General features: G+C 38.9%; 1 protein-coding gene across 9 annotated transcripts in view; it reads left to right on the top strand.

Moving 5' to 3' along the window:
• The window catches only part of SIL1 (SIL1 nucleotide exchange factor), a 254,164-nt gene that overhangs the window by 187,059 nt on the left and 50,660 nt on the right, over positions 1-16,445 (top strand). For all 9 annotated transcript variants that reach the window (XM_070570772.1, XM_070570774.1, XM_070570775.1 and 6 more), the window contains one exon: positions 2,994-3,115. In XM_070570772.1, coding sequence (XP_070426873.1) covers positions 2,994-3,115 — 122 coding nt within the window. The remainder of the gene's footprint in view (positions 1-2,993; positions 3,116-16,445) is intronic.

A 16,445-nucleotide genomic window follows, 5' to 3' on the forward strand; every position in this document is an offset into this window, starting at 1 on the left:
GGATCTTTAGGTATCAGATTTCTATAGGCTCTTCCTTTAGTTGCAGCATAAAAGGCCAAAATGACTAGAGAGAGTGAATACACAGGAGGCTAGCAGGGCCTCAACAAATTTTTTTTTCTCGTCAAGCCTGCTAGTCGCCTGGCAGTGTCATCTTTAGGGTGACATCCCATTCTGCTTTCATGACTTTTTGCTGGGCCTGGTAAAGAGTTTCTTGGACATGACCAAACTCAGCCTGAGGTCAGCCCAAGAACCAGTTCCCTGGTGGAGGCCAAACTTGCTCTGTTGGCAGAAGAGTCATAAATTTTGTGGGTTTTTTACCCTTTGATTGGAAATATAAAGTCCTTGGTTTAGGTTGGTATGTCAGGCTTCCACACGGTTGTGATTTCACAGGGAGATTAAAGAAGATGCAGTTTGACCTCGAGTTCCAGTTGTGATGGGGAATTGGGGTGATGTGGTGCTACCTTTGAGGAAGATAGCACTTTTTTTGCCAGAAACTTCACCAGTCCTCTTGTGTTCTAGACTCACTGATTAGAAGTTTTGAGGATCCATGGGCTTCAAGGACCCAAACTGGATCTGCCCAAGGATTTCTCACAGCCATATTTGAATTATTAAACAGGATTTGTGAAAAGCAAAACCGTGTTTGTGGAAAACAGTTTGAGAGTTATTTATGAGGAGTGGCCTCTGTCCGCCCCATCCACCCTAGGGCAGTGTGTTTGCCTTCTCTCATATGACTCCTCAATTATTTACCATCACTTCTCCCTTTCTCTGTTTCTTGTTCTCTCATTGTCTTGTCAGTGCTCTGGTTCTCTTTTTTCTTGAGTGTTGGCACAGTTCCCTGCTGCCCCCTTCCTTGTGCACTCCCGCCTTCTACCTTGAGCTCTTCTCCACATGTCCCACCCTATCCTAGAGGCAGCCTGAGAAAAGTTCTGGCTACAGACCCAGATAGGAAGCTGCTGACCAGGGCCCTGCTCATGCTTTCTCATGTGTGACACTGGGCAGGGCCCAGATTTTGGAGCTTGATCTTCTGTGTATGCAGTGGGAAGAATGACTCTTTTCTTCCTCATCTCCAGTGAAATAATAAATGAGAAAACATCTTGAAAAGGCTGAAGTGCTTATGTAAATGTCAGCATTTATAGCACCATGAATTATCTTTGTAGTAATAAAGATAAAGTGAATCTAGAACAGAACCTCTGTGACTCTGGGCTGCTTTGCTCTGGGCCTGTCAGAGTGGCAGCTGCTCTGCTAGGAACTCATACCAGCTTTGGTAAATAACTGTCCCAAGCATGGAATGACAGGACTCTGAGCCATGGTTTTGTATCCAGAAAACCTAGAGGAAGGAGGGACAAAGGAGAGGTAGTGAATTCTTAGATTTTAAAATCAGAGTATGTGAGGAAGTACTCTTTGTGCTTGTGTCAGCAAAGCACCCCTCCCTGAGTCTCCCTAGTTAAGCTGGGCTATAGCCTAATAATCATCCCTTTTCATAAGGACAGATTGGGGCAGAAAAACCCCAGCCCTGGTTTGGGGCCCTGATGGCAGAACAGACTCCATTCTTATTTCACGACCCTGGATTGGCCATCCCTTCAGGTCTGTGGTATCAGGGACCCATCCATTTTGTTGGCACAGATACCCTAGATTGCCTTTTTTACTTACAGTGGAGTTTATTTCAGTAACATTTTTATGTGATCAAATTCATTCACTGATTTGATGATTATTTATTGAGCGTCTGATTATATGCTTAGCACTATTCTAGTCACTGGACCTACAACAGTGGACAGACAGACAACAGACAGACAGACAGATGGACAAAAACCTCTCCTCTTGAGGAGATTATATCAGAATGTATAAGAATGACCTTCTAAGTGACATAAACAGGCTAGGCCAACCCAAAAACATAGGTAGAGTCAAATATAGTCCTTCAAACTCAGTTTTTCTGTTAGAGCCCTCTTCCAGTTTGGAAGGACACAGTCAGGTAGGAAAGGGCTCGGTGGTGTCTGGAGAAAAAAGGATGGGTAGCAGTCACCTTGTTGTTGGGCTCTAGCTTCCTGATGATTTGTAGAGGGGGATCAGCAGGTAGGCAAGAGGCAGCCTTTGTTGCAACAAAGATATTTTCAAGGGAGACTGTAGCTACTGCATAGGGATAACAGGATCCAGTGACCTTTCTGAGGAAGTTGAGTTTTCTTGTTCCAGGATACTAATGAAACTTGGGGGATGAGATCCCCTATAGAATAAAAGAGAGAGTCCGGACTTGGGGCTATGGACTTTAAATGATAGGCTACACCAGTGCCGTCTGATAGAACTTTATGTGATGATGGAAATGTTCTGCACTGTCCAATAATAGCCACTAGCCAATAGCACAAGCCTAGACTAAACCGTTTGAGAGAGACTTCTCTGCAGATTTTATCATGAATGTTCTAAGATTCAGTCAACCTTATTCTGTATGTAGCGAGGAAGAGGGAAGAGAAGGGTACTATTGTTATTCCTCTCCTAGCACTCTTCTAGCCCCCCAACCCGTAACAGGTTCCTTTTGTATTCCTGACTTCTAATTAAAAATAAGGTTTTTCTTTAAATGTCTGCTGCCTCCACTGCCCCCAGTGGGGCAGGACATCAACAGGAAGCATGGCAGTATTTAGTAATGCTGATGACGCCACATCTTTATGTTAACAGCTTGTACATTAGGAGTAAGCTTTATGACTCATTATGGTATTAGAATTTTCCAGGACATGTTTGGCATAAGCAATAGCTAGGTGCCATTTCTGCCGGTTCCCATGCAGGTACTCATAAATCATGTTAGATGAATTAGGAATTCTCCAATTTAAGATTACTTAAAAACTTAGTTTTTACAAATCCTTTCCTAGCTAGTCAGAAAAGCCACTGTTGCTTTTTACTTGACGTTTTAGTTTGGTTTTGAATAGTCACCAAAAGAAAAGCCATAAGAAGAACTCTTCTTTCCTTGATGGCTGTACTATATTTACTAAGCGGTACCTTTGTTGCAGATGGATAATGCACAGGACCTGTTTTCCTTCGGTGGCCTTCAAGTCGTGATCAATGGGCTGAACAGCACAGAGCCCCTGGTAAAGGAGTATGCAGCATTTGTGCTGGGGGCTGCCTTTTCCAGGTAAGCAGCGTGGATGGACAACCCATTGGCCAGAATCGTTTGGGCCCTTCAGGTAAAGTCTAGCTTTGCTCTTGACCTGATTGACTTGGTAGAAGGTTACACTTGAGTTCATGCACATCCCTATCCACATTTCAATGTAATCCCAATGAAACTAGAGTAAGAATTTGATTCTGCCCTTACTCCAGGTAGATAAGAATTTTGACTTGTGTTGTCATTATCTGTGATTCTTTGTTCCTCCCATCTTATATGTATGGACATTTGAAAGCATATTTTAGGTCATATTCTCTGTTTTATTCAAAGCAAATAAAAAGTTAGACTAACCATAGATAATTGAGAAGGAGGTGAATGAATTCCAAGAGTTGATCCGTTGGGCAGTAAAGATACATCTATTGATGAATAAATGATGAACCTGACCAAGGAGGGCCTTTTGAGGGGAATGTGTCTTCCATTAGTTGCCTGGAACCAATCAACATGCAGTCATGTTATCATGCTTTCTGGATTGGGAGTTATTTAAATTTCAGTTAGTCTGACTTGTGCTAGAAGACTGATCAGGCAAGAGGAATGGGGAGACAGCGTCTCCAAAGAGTTGATGCAGAAGGATATGTAGGCACTACATCATTATACTCATCCTAAGAAAGTCCAGATGTCTTCAAACTGCAGTTGGTTGAATGGAGCTGTAGTTCCTTCTGCTTTTGAAAATCTGCTCCTAGGACCATTTGTTCCTCTAAAACAGGAACCGATGTTCTGATTCTTGCTGCAAGGGCATGGGTGGTGGCTATTAGGGGTTGTCTTGCTTGGATGCAGGGATTGTGATGTTGTAGGAGAAAGTCTATTCTGAACATTTTTACCGTTGGAGGTTTTATTTTGAAAAGATTCCCTTTGCCTTTCATCTGTGCTTATCTTTATTTAATTAGAATTTCAGTCTAATGCCCTCTCTTTCTGAAAGGCTTCAGTATCTTTTCTTAGCAAATTGAGGGGCTAAGCTGGGAAGGCCATAATTGTTCCATGAGGAGAGGCTGAGAGCACTGCAGGCCTTTGTTTCCTTTATCATTAACCTGCCTTGATCTTTAAGCCCTGGTTGTCATGTGGTTGTGTTGTTGACAGTCAAGGCTGTGGCCTCCAAGGCACTCTACCTCCGCTGGTCTCACCTACCAGAGCCAGACAGTCTCCCTGGAAGCCCAGGGAAATCTCTGCCTATGCATCCACTGGAAAGGTGGAGAATCTGTGAGTTTGTCATTGGTAGCTATGATTTCAGCCCTGAAGAAGTTCAAGGTCTTATCCTAATAAGGCTTTAGGGGCTTGAAAACTTACTGAGGCTCACTTTTTGTTTTTCAAGCCATAAAAGAACTAAATCAAACATTATTAACCTCTCTCCCCAAACCGTTTTTGGAAATCTTTTCTGCAATCCCAAGCACTTTCTTTCCACTTTCAATATGAACAAATGATCCTAGATGTCCCTTGCTTATGGAAAGGCATTTCTTGCGGGAAACTGTGTAGCATCTTGATGTCACATGTTAGTTAAAGGGGACTAACTAAGTGACAAGAAGCATGCATTCGGCCTGCTTAGGAGGCCATAACTCACCCAGGGGCTGTGCCAATATGTGATGTTATTAAGACTTTTCTATGATTGTATTAGCATTAGGCCATGTTAACATTTATGCAGCATCACTAAAATTTAAATAGAGATAAATATAAAATATTGCAATTTAGTGTTTTGATGGGAAGCAAACTGCTGTATTCAAAATGTTCTAGCCGGGCTTTTGATGGCTCACTGGAGGGCAGTTACAGTCACAGCATGGTAGGGCGCCAGAGCTTTTGGAAGTCAGCAGCAGGCTCCTGAACATCATGAAATTGTCAATATTTTATTCAAAGAGGAATTTGATAGAAGGTAAGAATAGTTCTATGCAGAGAGGCAGGTTTCAGTGCTCTAGTCTGATATTCATTCTTTACTCTTGATGCCCTAAGTATTGGTTCTGAAGCTCCCTACCTGCCCCTGGCATACAGGTATACAAACACACGTGCGTGCGCGCGCGCGCACACACACACACACACACACACACACACACACACACACACACAGAGTGATTGGATGAGCTTGCTCTTTGTCAAGAGGGCATTTGTGGGATAGTGAACACAATGGAATCATGGAGTCCCAGGATTTGGGGGTATTATTTAGAAGTCATTCCTTCTAGTTTTCTGCTGATAGGCAAGAAATTGCTCAGTCAGTCCAGATATTTGGGTATTTTAGAGGACTAGGCAGGCCACTGTACCTGGAATCAGAAAATCTAGGTTCAAGTCCAATCTCTATCATTTACTGGCTGTTTGCCCATGGACAAGTGGTTTCACCTTTCTAAGCCTCACCTTTTTCATTTGTTAACTAGAAACAATAATAGATGTCCTCTGAATTTCATAAGATTAAGTGAATGTGAAATAACATAATATACAATAGGTCCTGTGAAAGTGCTTATAAAGCACCTGTCAACGATAGGGATGTAACATCATCATATTCATCATGTGTCCTTTTTACTGAGTTTTCACTCTTACTCTTTTTTTTTTTTTTTTTTCACAGTACAACCCTTTATTGTCCTCATTTTCTCTTCTAAGATGCTTATATTTTACCACCTATATTTCTTGGTGCTAATCTTGCTGCTTCATGAAGGTGTTTATTTGCCTGGGTTAATTGCTCAATAAGGCTTCCACACCCATTTCTATGGATGAAGAGATCTCTTGCCTGGTGTTAAATGTAAAGCAATTATTCCAAGATCAAGAAGAAAGAGTTGACATAAATGTAATTGATGTGGCCACTGAATGTTACATGACCACTGAAATAGTTTGTTCCCTTATTTAAATATTATTCACACTTATTTATGGGTCACACACACTTATTTTCTGCTGTTTGTTGCCCATGGGTAAGGCAGGTTAAGCTCTTGGATAAGATATGCAGAGATAGGAGACTGATGCTTTTGATAACTTCATCTTTTCATGGTTTCTTTCTTTCTTTTTTTTTTTTTAACCTCCTTTCTTCTTCTTCAAGTCAGTTGTTTTCAATGGGCTTTCTATAACCTGTCTTTAGTCTGACCGACCAGGAGTCTCTGGAATCTCAGACAAGCCATTTGTGTTTCTGTGTAAAGGAAGTCTCAGAAAGGCCTTGTGAATTTCAGAGGCCATGTGGCCTTCTATAATCTGGTTTGGTTTTACTTAGCAGCAAACTGGCTGTTTCCTTTTGTTTTCCTCTTATCTCCCTATATGTTTCCTTTAACTTTTAACTGTCAGGAACTAAATTATCAAGAAACTGGTGTGCTTACCTTAGGGAACACTGGCTTTTCCTGTTCTCATGCCCCCACCTCAGTCACTTTTGGTGTCCTATATCCATCTTTAATAACTCACATTCTGATCTGCAAATGTATGAATTACTGTGCAGTTACATGGGCTTGTAAGTGCTCCTTGTATGCTGCACTTTTGTTTGAACTGTCCACAGTTTGCGGGGTATCATGGACCTGTGCCCAGTATGAAAAAGGGATGTACATGTGTCATCCGTCGCAGTGTGATTGTGTTCTGTTATGGTGGATCCCTGGAACAGGATTCTGTCCTATCCTCTCTCTCCTTGCCTCTTCCTTGGTACTTCCTTAGCAGATTTTAGCTTACATATATCTCTTTATAAAATGAATATCTCCCTTAATCCCAACCCTACATCCCCTCATCCCATGCTTTATTGGCTCTCCAGTTTCCTCAGCTGTACTCTTCCTGCTAAAGTTTTACCAGTTCATTTTTAACCATTTGGCCAGTGCCGTATCACTGTGTCCCATCTCCATCTGTTGGTCTCTGATTTCCAGACTTCTTTGCTGTCATCCTCAGTGAATTTCAGTGATCATCTGCATCTTCTCTCCTCTGTCTTTCCTAATGGCTTTTGTGAGCTTGCTGGGGATCAATGTTCTCAACTCCATGTATCTTTATCTTTACTTCTGTTGTCCACTAGATGTCTTGAAACTCATTTCTTCCAACATCTCATGTTCTCTGACCATCTTCATTGTCTCTTCCCATTTTCATCTCTCCTGTTGAACACGGTTTTTATCCTTATTGTGACCTCCAGCCTCTGCACTTCTTCCTGTTTTCCCCTTCACCATCAGTGCTCCTCATTCTCTTCTCTCTCTCTAGGTTCCTTCCTCTTAGTTCACAAATGTCTCAACTACCTATCCACTGACTCCTGTCCCAGCACTAACTTATCCATCACCTCCAACCTGCCAACCTATATTTTCCTTCTCTTCCACACTTCTTAAAGAGTATACACAAAGGGATCCAGATAAGTGCATGTGAGCATTATGTTCCTACTATCACTGAAATTTTTCAAGAGTATTTTGGAATCATTGACATTTCTTTAGCAGTTAACAATGTTGACCACTACTTTCCTTTGGAAACTTTACTTCTCTGCTGCCCTGTGATTATCCCTTGTTTCTTGTATGCCTGTAATTAATTACTCCCTCTCTTTTTCCTTTAATGGCAACATCATCTTCTTACTATCTCCTAATTATAGTTATTCACCAAGATTTTTCTGACCTTTTCCCTTTTCTCTCTTCATTTTCTCTGCCAGTGATCCTGTCTGTTCCCATGGTTTCAAATTCTGCCTCATTGTGGACGACTCCAATGTCTGTGAAGTCCGACCTTTCTCCTCAGGTCCCATCCTCCATTTCCACCAGACTGTCTAATTGCACCTCAGTCTCAAGAAGAAAGTGGAATTCATTTTTGTCTCTCTCACAAACTAAATTTTTCTTCCCACATTGTCTTTTTATCTATTCTTGGCAGTATGATTGTCATAGTTACCCAAGCTTGAAACTTTTGAGTGATATTTGAGTCTTCTTTCTCCCTATTTAGTTATTTAGTTGGTGACTGAATCCTATGGATTTTTATTTCCACTGTTACTGTCTACTAAACAACTATTTCCCTTTTTTAAATCTATTTTAAGGAATATATATGATGATGTTACATCCCTATCGTTGACAGGTGCTTTATAAGCACTTTCACAGGACCTATTGTATATTATGTTATTTCGCATTCACTTAATCTTATGAAATTCAGAGGACATCTATTATTGTTTCTAGTTAACAAATGAAAAAGGTGAGGCTTAGAAAGGTGAAACCACTTGTTCATGGGCAATTGTGAGAACTGCTAGGAAATAAAACATGAGTAGTCTAAACCAAGCTTAGTAATCCCATTCTTGGATGTAGATTGATTTAGAGATGGGCATATGACCCAGTTCTGACCAATGAAACATAAAGAGATGTTTGCTGGGAAGGCTTCTGGGAGGATTTTGCTCTCTTATAAAAAGAAAGATAGCAAGGAGACCCTGCCTACCTCTTCCTGCCTTGATTGCCGTTGTCTTGGAGCTACAGCAGCTGGCTTAGACCAGTGAGGTGAGAAGCACAAGGACAAAAGCCAACATGCTGAGGAGCATAAAACAGGAGAAAGGCAGAAGGAGGCTAGGTCCTTTATGATATAGTTTAGCTACTGTACTGATTTTGAAATCATCTACTTCCAGACTTTTGTTGTGAGAGATGATTAAATGTCTTTGTTTTTTAAAAACCAATGTTAGTCATTATTCTTTTACTTGCAACTAAACATACTCATATTAATAAAATTTCTAAAATATCTCTGGGGTCTTTTAAATTCCCTTGGCTACTTCATAGCATTCATCTCAATTTGCAATTATATATTTGTTTGATTACTTGTTTACTTTTGATAACCCCTATTAGACACTATGAGGAGGATTGGATTCATTTTCTTTTCTTTTCTTTTTTTCCTGAGGAAGATTAGCCCCGAGCTAACATCTGTGCTACTTTTCCTCTTTTTGCTTGAGGAAGATTTGCCATGAGCTAACATCTATACCAGTCTTCCTCTATTTGGTATGTGGGTTGCCACTACAGCACGGCCACGGATGAGTGGTGTAGGGCCCTGCCCGGGAACTGAACCTGGGCTGCCAAAGCATAACACTCTGAACTTAACCACTAGTCCATGCGGGAGGCGCTTGTTTTGTTTTGTTTTGTTTTTTATTGTGGTCATAATAGCTTATAACATAGTGAGATTTCAGTTGTACATTATTATTTGTCATATAGCATTTAAGTATGCCCCTTCACCCCTTATGGCCACCTTCCACCTCCCCTGCCCCCAGTAACCACTAATTTGTTCTCTTTGTCCATAAGTTTGTTTATATTCCATATAAGAGTGAAATCATATGGTGTTTGTCTTTCCCTCTCTGGCTTATTTTGCTTAACATGATGCCCTCAAGGTTTATCCATGTGGTTGTGAATGGGACAATTTTGTCTTCTTTTATGGCTGAGTAGTATTCCATTGTATATATATACCACATCTTTATGCAATCATCCGTCGATGGCCACTTGGATTGCTTACACATCTTGGCTATTGTGAATAATGTTGCAATGAACATAGGGGTGCATAAGTCTTTTCGAATTATTGATTTCAAGTTCTTTGGGTGAATACCCAGTAGTGAGATAGCTGGGTCATATGGTATTTTTTTAATTTTTTGAGAAATCTCCATACTGGTTTCCCTAGTGGCCGCACCAGTTTGCATTCTCACCAGCAGTGGATGAGGGTTCCCTTTTCTCCACAACATCTCCAACATTTGTTATTTTTTTGTCTTGGTGATTATAGCCGTTCTAACGGGTATAAGATGATATCTAAGTCTAGTTTTGATTTGCATTTCCCTGATGATTAGTGATGTTGAGCATCTTTTCATGTGCCTATTGGCCATCTGTATATCTTCTTTGGAAAAATGTCTGTTCATATCTTCTGCCCACTTTTTGATTGGATTGTTTGTTTTTTTTGTAGTTCACTTGTGTGAGTTCTTTATATGTTATGGAGATTAACCCCTTATTGGATATATGATTTGCAAATATTTTCTCCCAATTGGTGGGTTGTTTTTTCATTTTGATCTTGATTTCTTTTGCCTTCCAGAAACTCTTTAGTCTGAGGAAGTCCCATTTGTTTATTTTTTCTTTTGTTTCCCTTGTCTGAGTAGACATAGTATTTGAAAAGATCCTTTTAAGTATGATGTTAAAGAGTGTACTGCCTATATTTTCTTCCAGAAGTTTCATGGTTTAAGGTCTTACCTTCAAGTGTTTGGTCCATTTTGAGTCTATTTTTGTGCATGGGGAAAGATGATGGTCTACTTTCATTCTTTTGCATGTGGCTGTCCAGTTTTCCCAGCACCATTTACTGAAGAGGCTTTCCTTTATTGCATGTTCTTGGCTCCTTTGTCAAAGATTAGCTGTCCGTTGGTGTGTGGTTTTCTTTCTTGGCTTTCAGTTCTGTTCCATTGATCTATGTGTCTGTTCTTGCACCAGTACCATGCTGTTTTGATTACTATAGCTTTGTAATATATTTTGAAGTCAGGGATTGCGATACCTCTAACTTTGTTCTTGTTTTTCAGGATTGCTTTGGTTATTCAGGGTCCTTTGTTGCCCCATTTGAATTTTAAGATTCTTTGTTCTATTTCTGTGAGGAAGGTCATTGGGATTCTAATTGGGATTGCATTGAATCTGTAGATTGCCTTAGGTAGTATGGATGTTTTAACTGTTTATTCTTCCAATCCATGTGCATGGAATATCTTCCCATTTTGTTGTCATTATTGATTTCTTTCAGTAATGTTTTATAATTTTCTTTGTATAGGTCTTTCACCTCCTCAGTTAAATTTATTCCTAGATATTTTATTCTTTTTGTTGTGACTGTAAATGGGATTGTGCTCTTGAGTTCTTGTCTGTTAGTTCGTTATTTGAGTATAGAAATGCTACTGATTCTTGTAAATTGACTTTGTACCCTGCAACTTTGCCATGGTTGTTGATTATTTCTAATAGTTTTCCAATGGATTCTTTAGGGTTTTCTATATATAAAACCATGTTGTCTGCAAACAGCAAGAGTTTCACTTCTTCTGTGCCTGTTTGGATTCCTTTTATTTCTTTTTCTTGCCTAATTGCTCTGGCCAAACCTCTAGTACTATGTTGAATAAGAGTGGTGAGAGTGGACACCCTTGTCTTGTTCCTCTTCTCGGAGGGATGGCTTTCAGTTTTTGCCCAGTGAGTATGATGTTGGCTGGGTTTGTCATATAAGGCCTTTATCATGTTGAGGTACTTTCCTTCTATACCCATTTTATTGAGTGTTTTTTATCATGAATGGATGTTGGATCTTGTCAAATACTTTCTCTACATCTATGGAGATTATCATGTGGTTTTTATTCCTCATTTTGTTAATGTAGTGTATCACATTGATTCATTTGCAGATGTTGAATCATCCCTGTGACCTTGGTATGAATCCCACTTGATTGTGGTGTATGATCTTTTTAATGTATTGCTATATTTGATTTGCCAATATTTTGTTCAGAATTTTTGCATCTATGTTCATCAGTGATATTGCCTTGTAATTTTCCTTGTTTGTGTTGTCCTTATCTGGCTTTGGCATCAGGGTGATGGTGGCCTCATAGAATGTGTTAGGAATATTTCCGTCTTCCTCAATTTTTTGGAACAGTTTGAGAAGAAGAGTAATAAATCTTTGAATGTTTGCTAGAATTCTCCTGAGAAGCCATCTGGTCCTGGACTTTTATTTTTGGTGAGGTTTTTGATAACAGTTTCAACCTCTTTACTTGTGATTGGTTTATTCAGATTCTCTATTTCTTCTTGATTCAGTCTTGGGAGGTTGTAAGAGTTGAAGAATTTATCCATTTCTTCTAGATTGTCCAGTTTGTTGGCATATAGTTTTTCATAATATTCTCTTATAATCTTTTGTATTTCTGTGGTATCCATTGTAATTTCTCCTCTTTCATTTCTAATTTTATTTGTTTGAGCCTTCTCTCTTTTTTTCTTGGTGAGTCTAGCTAAGAGTTTGTCAATTTTCTGTATCTTCTCAAAGAACCAGCTCCTTGTTTCATTGATCCTTTTTACAGTCTTTTTTGTTTCAATTTCATTTATTTCTACTCTAATTTTAATTTTTCCCTCCTTCTGCTGAGTTTGGGGCAGCCTCTTGTTTTCTATCTTAATCTTGCTGTCTCCCTAGTATATAGCGCTGGACCCAGCATTGAGTGCTAGAAAATAATTATTAAATGAATAAATGAGGAAACAAAAGAGTAAACAGATACCTAGGAAATGAAATATTTTCCAGATAGCATATGGAGGCTGAGTGGAGAGTGCTGTCTTTATTATTATTGACATAATAGTGTATGATTCAGATACCACTCCTTGACCCTTTAAAATCTGAGGCCATGGAAATGAGTATGTAGCCCCCTGGCTGAAGGCCCAGAAAATAAGAAGGTTAGAGATTGGAATGAGGTCAGATATTAGAGATGCCAGCATTTGAATAAAAGTTTAAATGTGACACCTAGGACTGGTTCCGAGTTCTTGACTCCAGGAGCTAATTTTTCACACTCCTCCAGTTACAGGGGAGTGCGCAAACCATTTTGTATTTGATAAATTGATTAGCATATTAACCAGGATTGGCCCAGGCAATTGAATAGCCATAGGTCTTAAAGCTGCATTCAAAGTCTAATTTCTTTTTTCAAATGGCAATTAATGATAAATGGAAAATAAGCTCTAAGCCTGACCAGTCACCCTAAGTACTGCAGAAACCAAGACTGCATTCTGGAGAGGAGCATACTACTTTGCTTAATTAATCTGTCTCTGTGATATACCCCTGCCTCCTCCTCATCTCTGTGTGGCTGCCTTCAGATTTTTTTCATTGTTGACTACCTCCTTCTTAATTTCTTCCCTGCATAACTCCACCCCACAAAGTACTTTCCTTTTAACTCTATTAGCATTTATTGTCTGGACTCTTAAGTTGACTCTTTGATACATCTTATTCTCTGCGTATGCCAGTTCTTTCCTCTGTTTCCCCAATAAAATTGAAAGTTTCTTGAGAGTAAACTCTGGTACCCAAGTCTGTAGTACCCACAGTACCTTATAGAGGATAAGTTTCATGTAGCTGCTTAGAGCATTTCATGGTGCAAACTAAATGGTCTAACACAAAAGCTGAAATCACCAAAAACTAGTGGGAAGAATGAAACCAATAAGAGCAGAGGATCGTTTTATTTTCTCTTCTATTTTGTTTGATTTTTATTCCAATGAATATGTGTTACATTTGTAATTAAAATTTAAACAATAAGTAACAAAACAAAACAGAACTGGGAGACTTCTGTATTTAGCAAATGGTGGTTTACATTTCCCAAGAAGCATTCTTGGTTCAGCATACATGAAGATACTGGATTAAATATTTAAACATTTCCTTAAATGCTCAATTCAGCTGACAAACTGTAGGGCCACTGCTTTGCATGACTAAAGGAGAAATTAATAATATCATTTTTCTTATGTGGTGGCCGTGCAAGAAAGTGCGAGAAGTCCTAAAGAGAAATATAGTGGAAAGTACAAATCCTAAGAGATGTGGAACACTGAAACTTATAGCTGTTCTGGGGACATTTGCTGTTCCCTGGTGGCCAAGAGCTGTAGGTTTCAAAAGACTTTGTAAGTTGGGGGACAGGAGACAAAGCCTACAGCCATGAAAGGGAGAACTAGAAAAATGATCTTCCACTCAAAAGAAGATGTTAAGGCAATTTTGTTTTGATTGGAAGGGAGAAAAATTCTCCAGAAAATTCTTCACTCAAGCCAGCCCTAGAGTATATTTGGCCTGGAAGTCATATTCGTTTTGTGGCTTAAAAATCTGCAACCTGAGAATTTAGTCTAAAATGGTCTTAAGTAATAAACTGGAAAAAATGTTTGCAACTTATATCACAGATGTAGCATTACTATTCCTAATGTATATAATAAGTACCTAAAAATAGAGAATAAATACAATAATAACCTTGTAGAAAAATGGGCTAGACACACACAGTTCGCAGGATAAAGAAAATATAAATGGCTTAATCGTATGAAAAATGCTCAGTCTCACTCATAAGAAGATAAAGATCAATTAAGACTATACTGAGATAGGGGAGTGAAACTACTGTATGATACTGTGATGGTAGCTCTATATCATTATACATTTGTCCAAACCCATAGAAAGTACCATACCAAGAGTGAACCCTAAGGTGGACTTTGGGCGATGATGACATGCCAATGTAGGTTCATCAGTTATAACAAATGTATTGCTTTGGTGCCATGTTGATAGTGGAGGTGGCTATGCCTATGTGCAGGGAGCATGTGGAAACTGTCTTTTCTGCTCAAATTTTCTATGAACCTAAAACTGCTCTAGAAAATCAAGTCTATTAAAAAAAAAACTGTACTGAGTTTTTCTCCTATCAGATTGACAGAAATCCAAAACTTGATAGCATATTCTATTTGTGAAGCTGTGGGGAAATAGGCTCTCATATATTGCTAGTGGAACTATGAAATGGTACAACACTTACAGAATGAAATTTGGCAATATCTAGAAAAATTGCACATGTATTTACCCTTTGAAATATTATTTCTACTTCCAGAATTCTACCTCTAAAATACATTGATAAGGGGCCGGCCCCGTGGCCAAGTGGTTAAGTTCACATGCTCCGCTGCAGGTGGCCCAGTGTTTCGTTGGTTCGAATCCTGGGTGCAGACATGGCACTGCTGATCAAACCATGCTGAGGCGGCATCCCACATGCCACAACTAGAAGGACCCACAACGAAGAATATACAACTGTGTACTGGGAGCCTTTGGGGGAAAAAAAATCTTTTAAAATACATGGATAAAAATATGAAAAGACGTATGTATACTCAAGGTTATTCATTATAGCACTGTTTGTAATAGCATAAGACAGGAATCCTTTTCTGTAGGGAAAAATAGGGAACAGATTGAATGAGTTGTATGATTTATTCCATTGAATACTATACAGTTGTAGAAAAGATTGAAGAATATTTCTGTATAATATAAAATATTTCTATTGTGATATATCCTAGGATATATTGTTAAATGAAAAAAAAGGTAGAGAAAAGTATGAATAACTGCTATTAAGCGTGTATATGTGCTTATATTTTTAAAAATGAAAGATAAAGATTACCATAGGAAGAGGGACTTCACAGTCATGCCAATATTTTATATAATTCAAAAACTCAATTAAAATGTAAAATCGAGAGCAAAATGAAACAGTTAAATCTGTCTATAGAATTAGTGACATAATCACACAGGGAGGAACTGTTTCATGTGACTTTACAACCCAGTAATTTGACTATACATCCCTATTTAGATATCTCTTAAAGAAAAAACCCCGCAAAACTTTTCAGAAATCTTATTGTTGTTGGAAGTCTTGGTGTTTTTCTGAGACTGCTGTAAGCAGTTGAACAATTATGCTGATTTCTCTGAGAACCTGGATTTTCAGCATGGCAGAAGGGACATACAGATGTAAAGTTGGAGATTGGATAAAATCCCCTTTAGTCGTGATTTTGAATTCAAAGTATATACTAATGGTGAATTTTTTCTTTTAAAAAATGTATTTTTTAGCTCTATACACTGAAAGGATCTAGAAAAAAAAGATAACCCCGATGACAATGATCAACTCTGACTCCCACGTTTTATTTTCTAACTACCATTTCCCTCTAAAATAGCATTTTCCACTAAAAGGAACTGTAATTTCTTGGCGAAATGGCTGATTTCAAGTCTGGAGTAAGATATGTGTAAAATGATCCAGATATCTTGTCATAATAGAAAGCAAGGAAGCTGTCAAAGACTGTTAGGATCTTTTGTAAAGGACTTAGGATTCAACCTGAAAAGATTTCCATTGGCCATAGATGGGACACTGAGTTTCAAGAAGGATAATAACTGCAGTGAATTGAAACAAATCAAATATGTTGAAATCCCCAAGTTCGTCGTGATACTTAAAAGAACAAATTAAACTTACTTCATTGGTCGTCTTTGATGGGTACTAGGTATGGAACCAATTCATAATCAAAAGTAGCAAATAAATAGAAGCAATACAGCATTTATCCTGCCTTTCCAATATGAACTGAACCTTAGTGTACTCAAATAGTTGTTGAGGGAAAGTTTATAGAGAAATTCCAGCTGAAAAAGGAAGAGCGATGCAATTAGAATATCACCATTTTGTAAACTTTAGTGAATTAATAGATCTTGGCAATGATCATCAGTGGCTGCTGACATCACAGAAAGAAAGGCAGTCAAACTTTATGTGCCTTGTAGTGGATGATGTGGTGCACATCCAGGCATCTCTTCAGGGCTAAGGCATTTATTTCTCCAGGTCTAGGAGTGTTAGCTACTCAAGGCTCATGATTCAGTTCCTCCAAGAATTAATCCAGAAAGAAGCTGCCTTGCCCAAGGTTATGGTCCTTACCTGGGGGACAGCCTGCTTCCAATG

Source organism: Equus przewalskii, chromosome 13 (genome assembly GCF_037783145.1).
Source record: "Equus przewalskii isolate Varuska chromosome 13, EquPr2, whole genome shotgun sequence".
Lineage (NCBI taxonomy): Eukaryota > Metazoa > Chordata > Mammalia > Perissodactyla > Equidae > Equus > Equus przewalskii.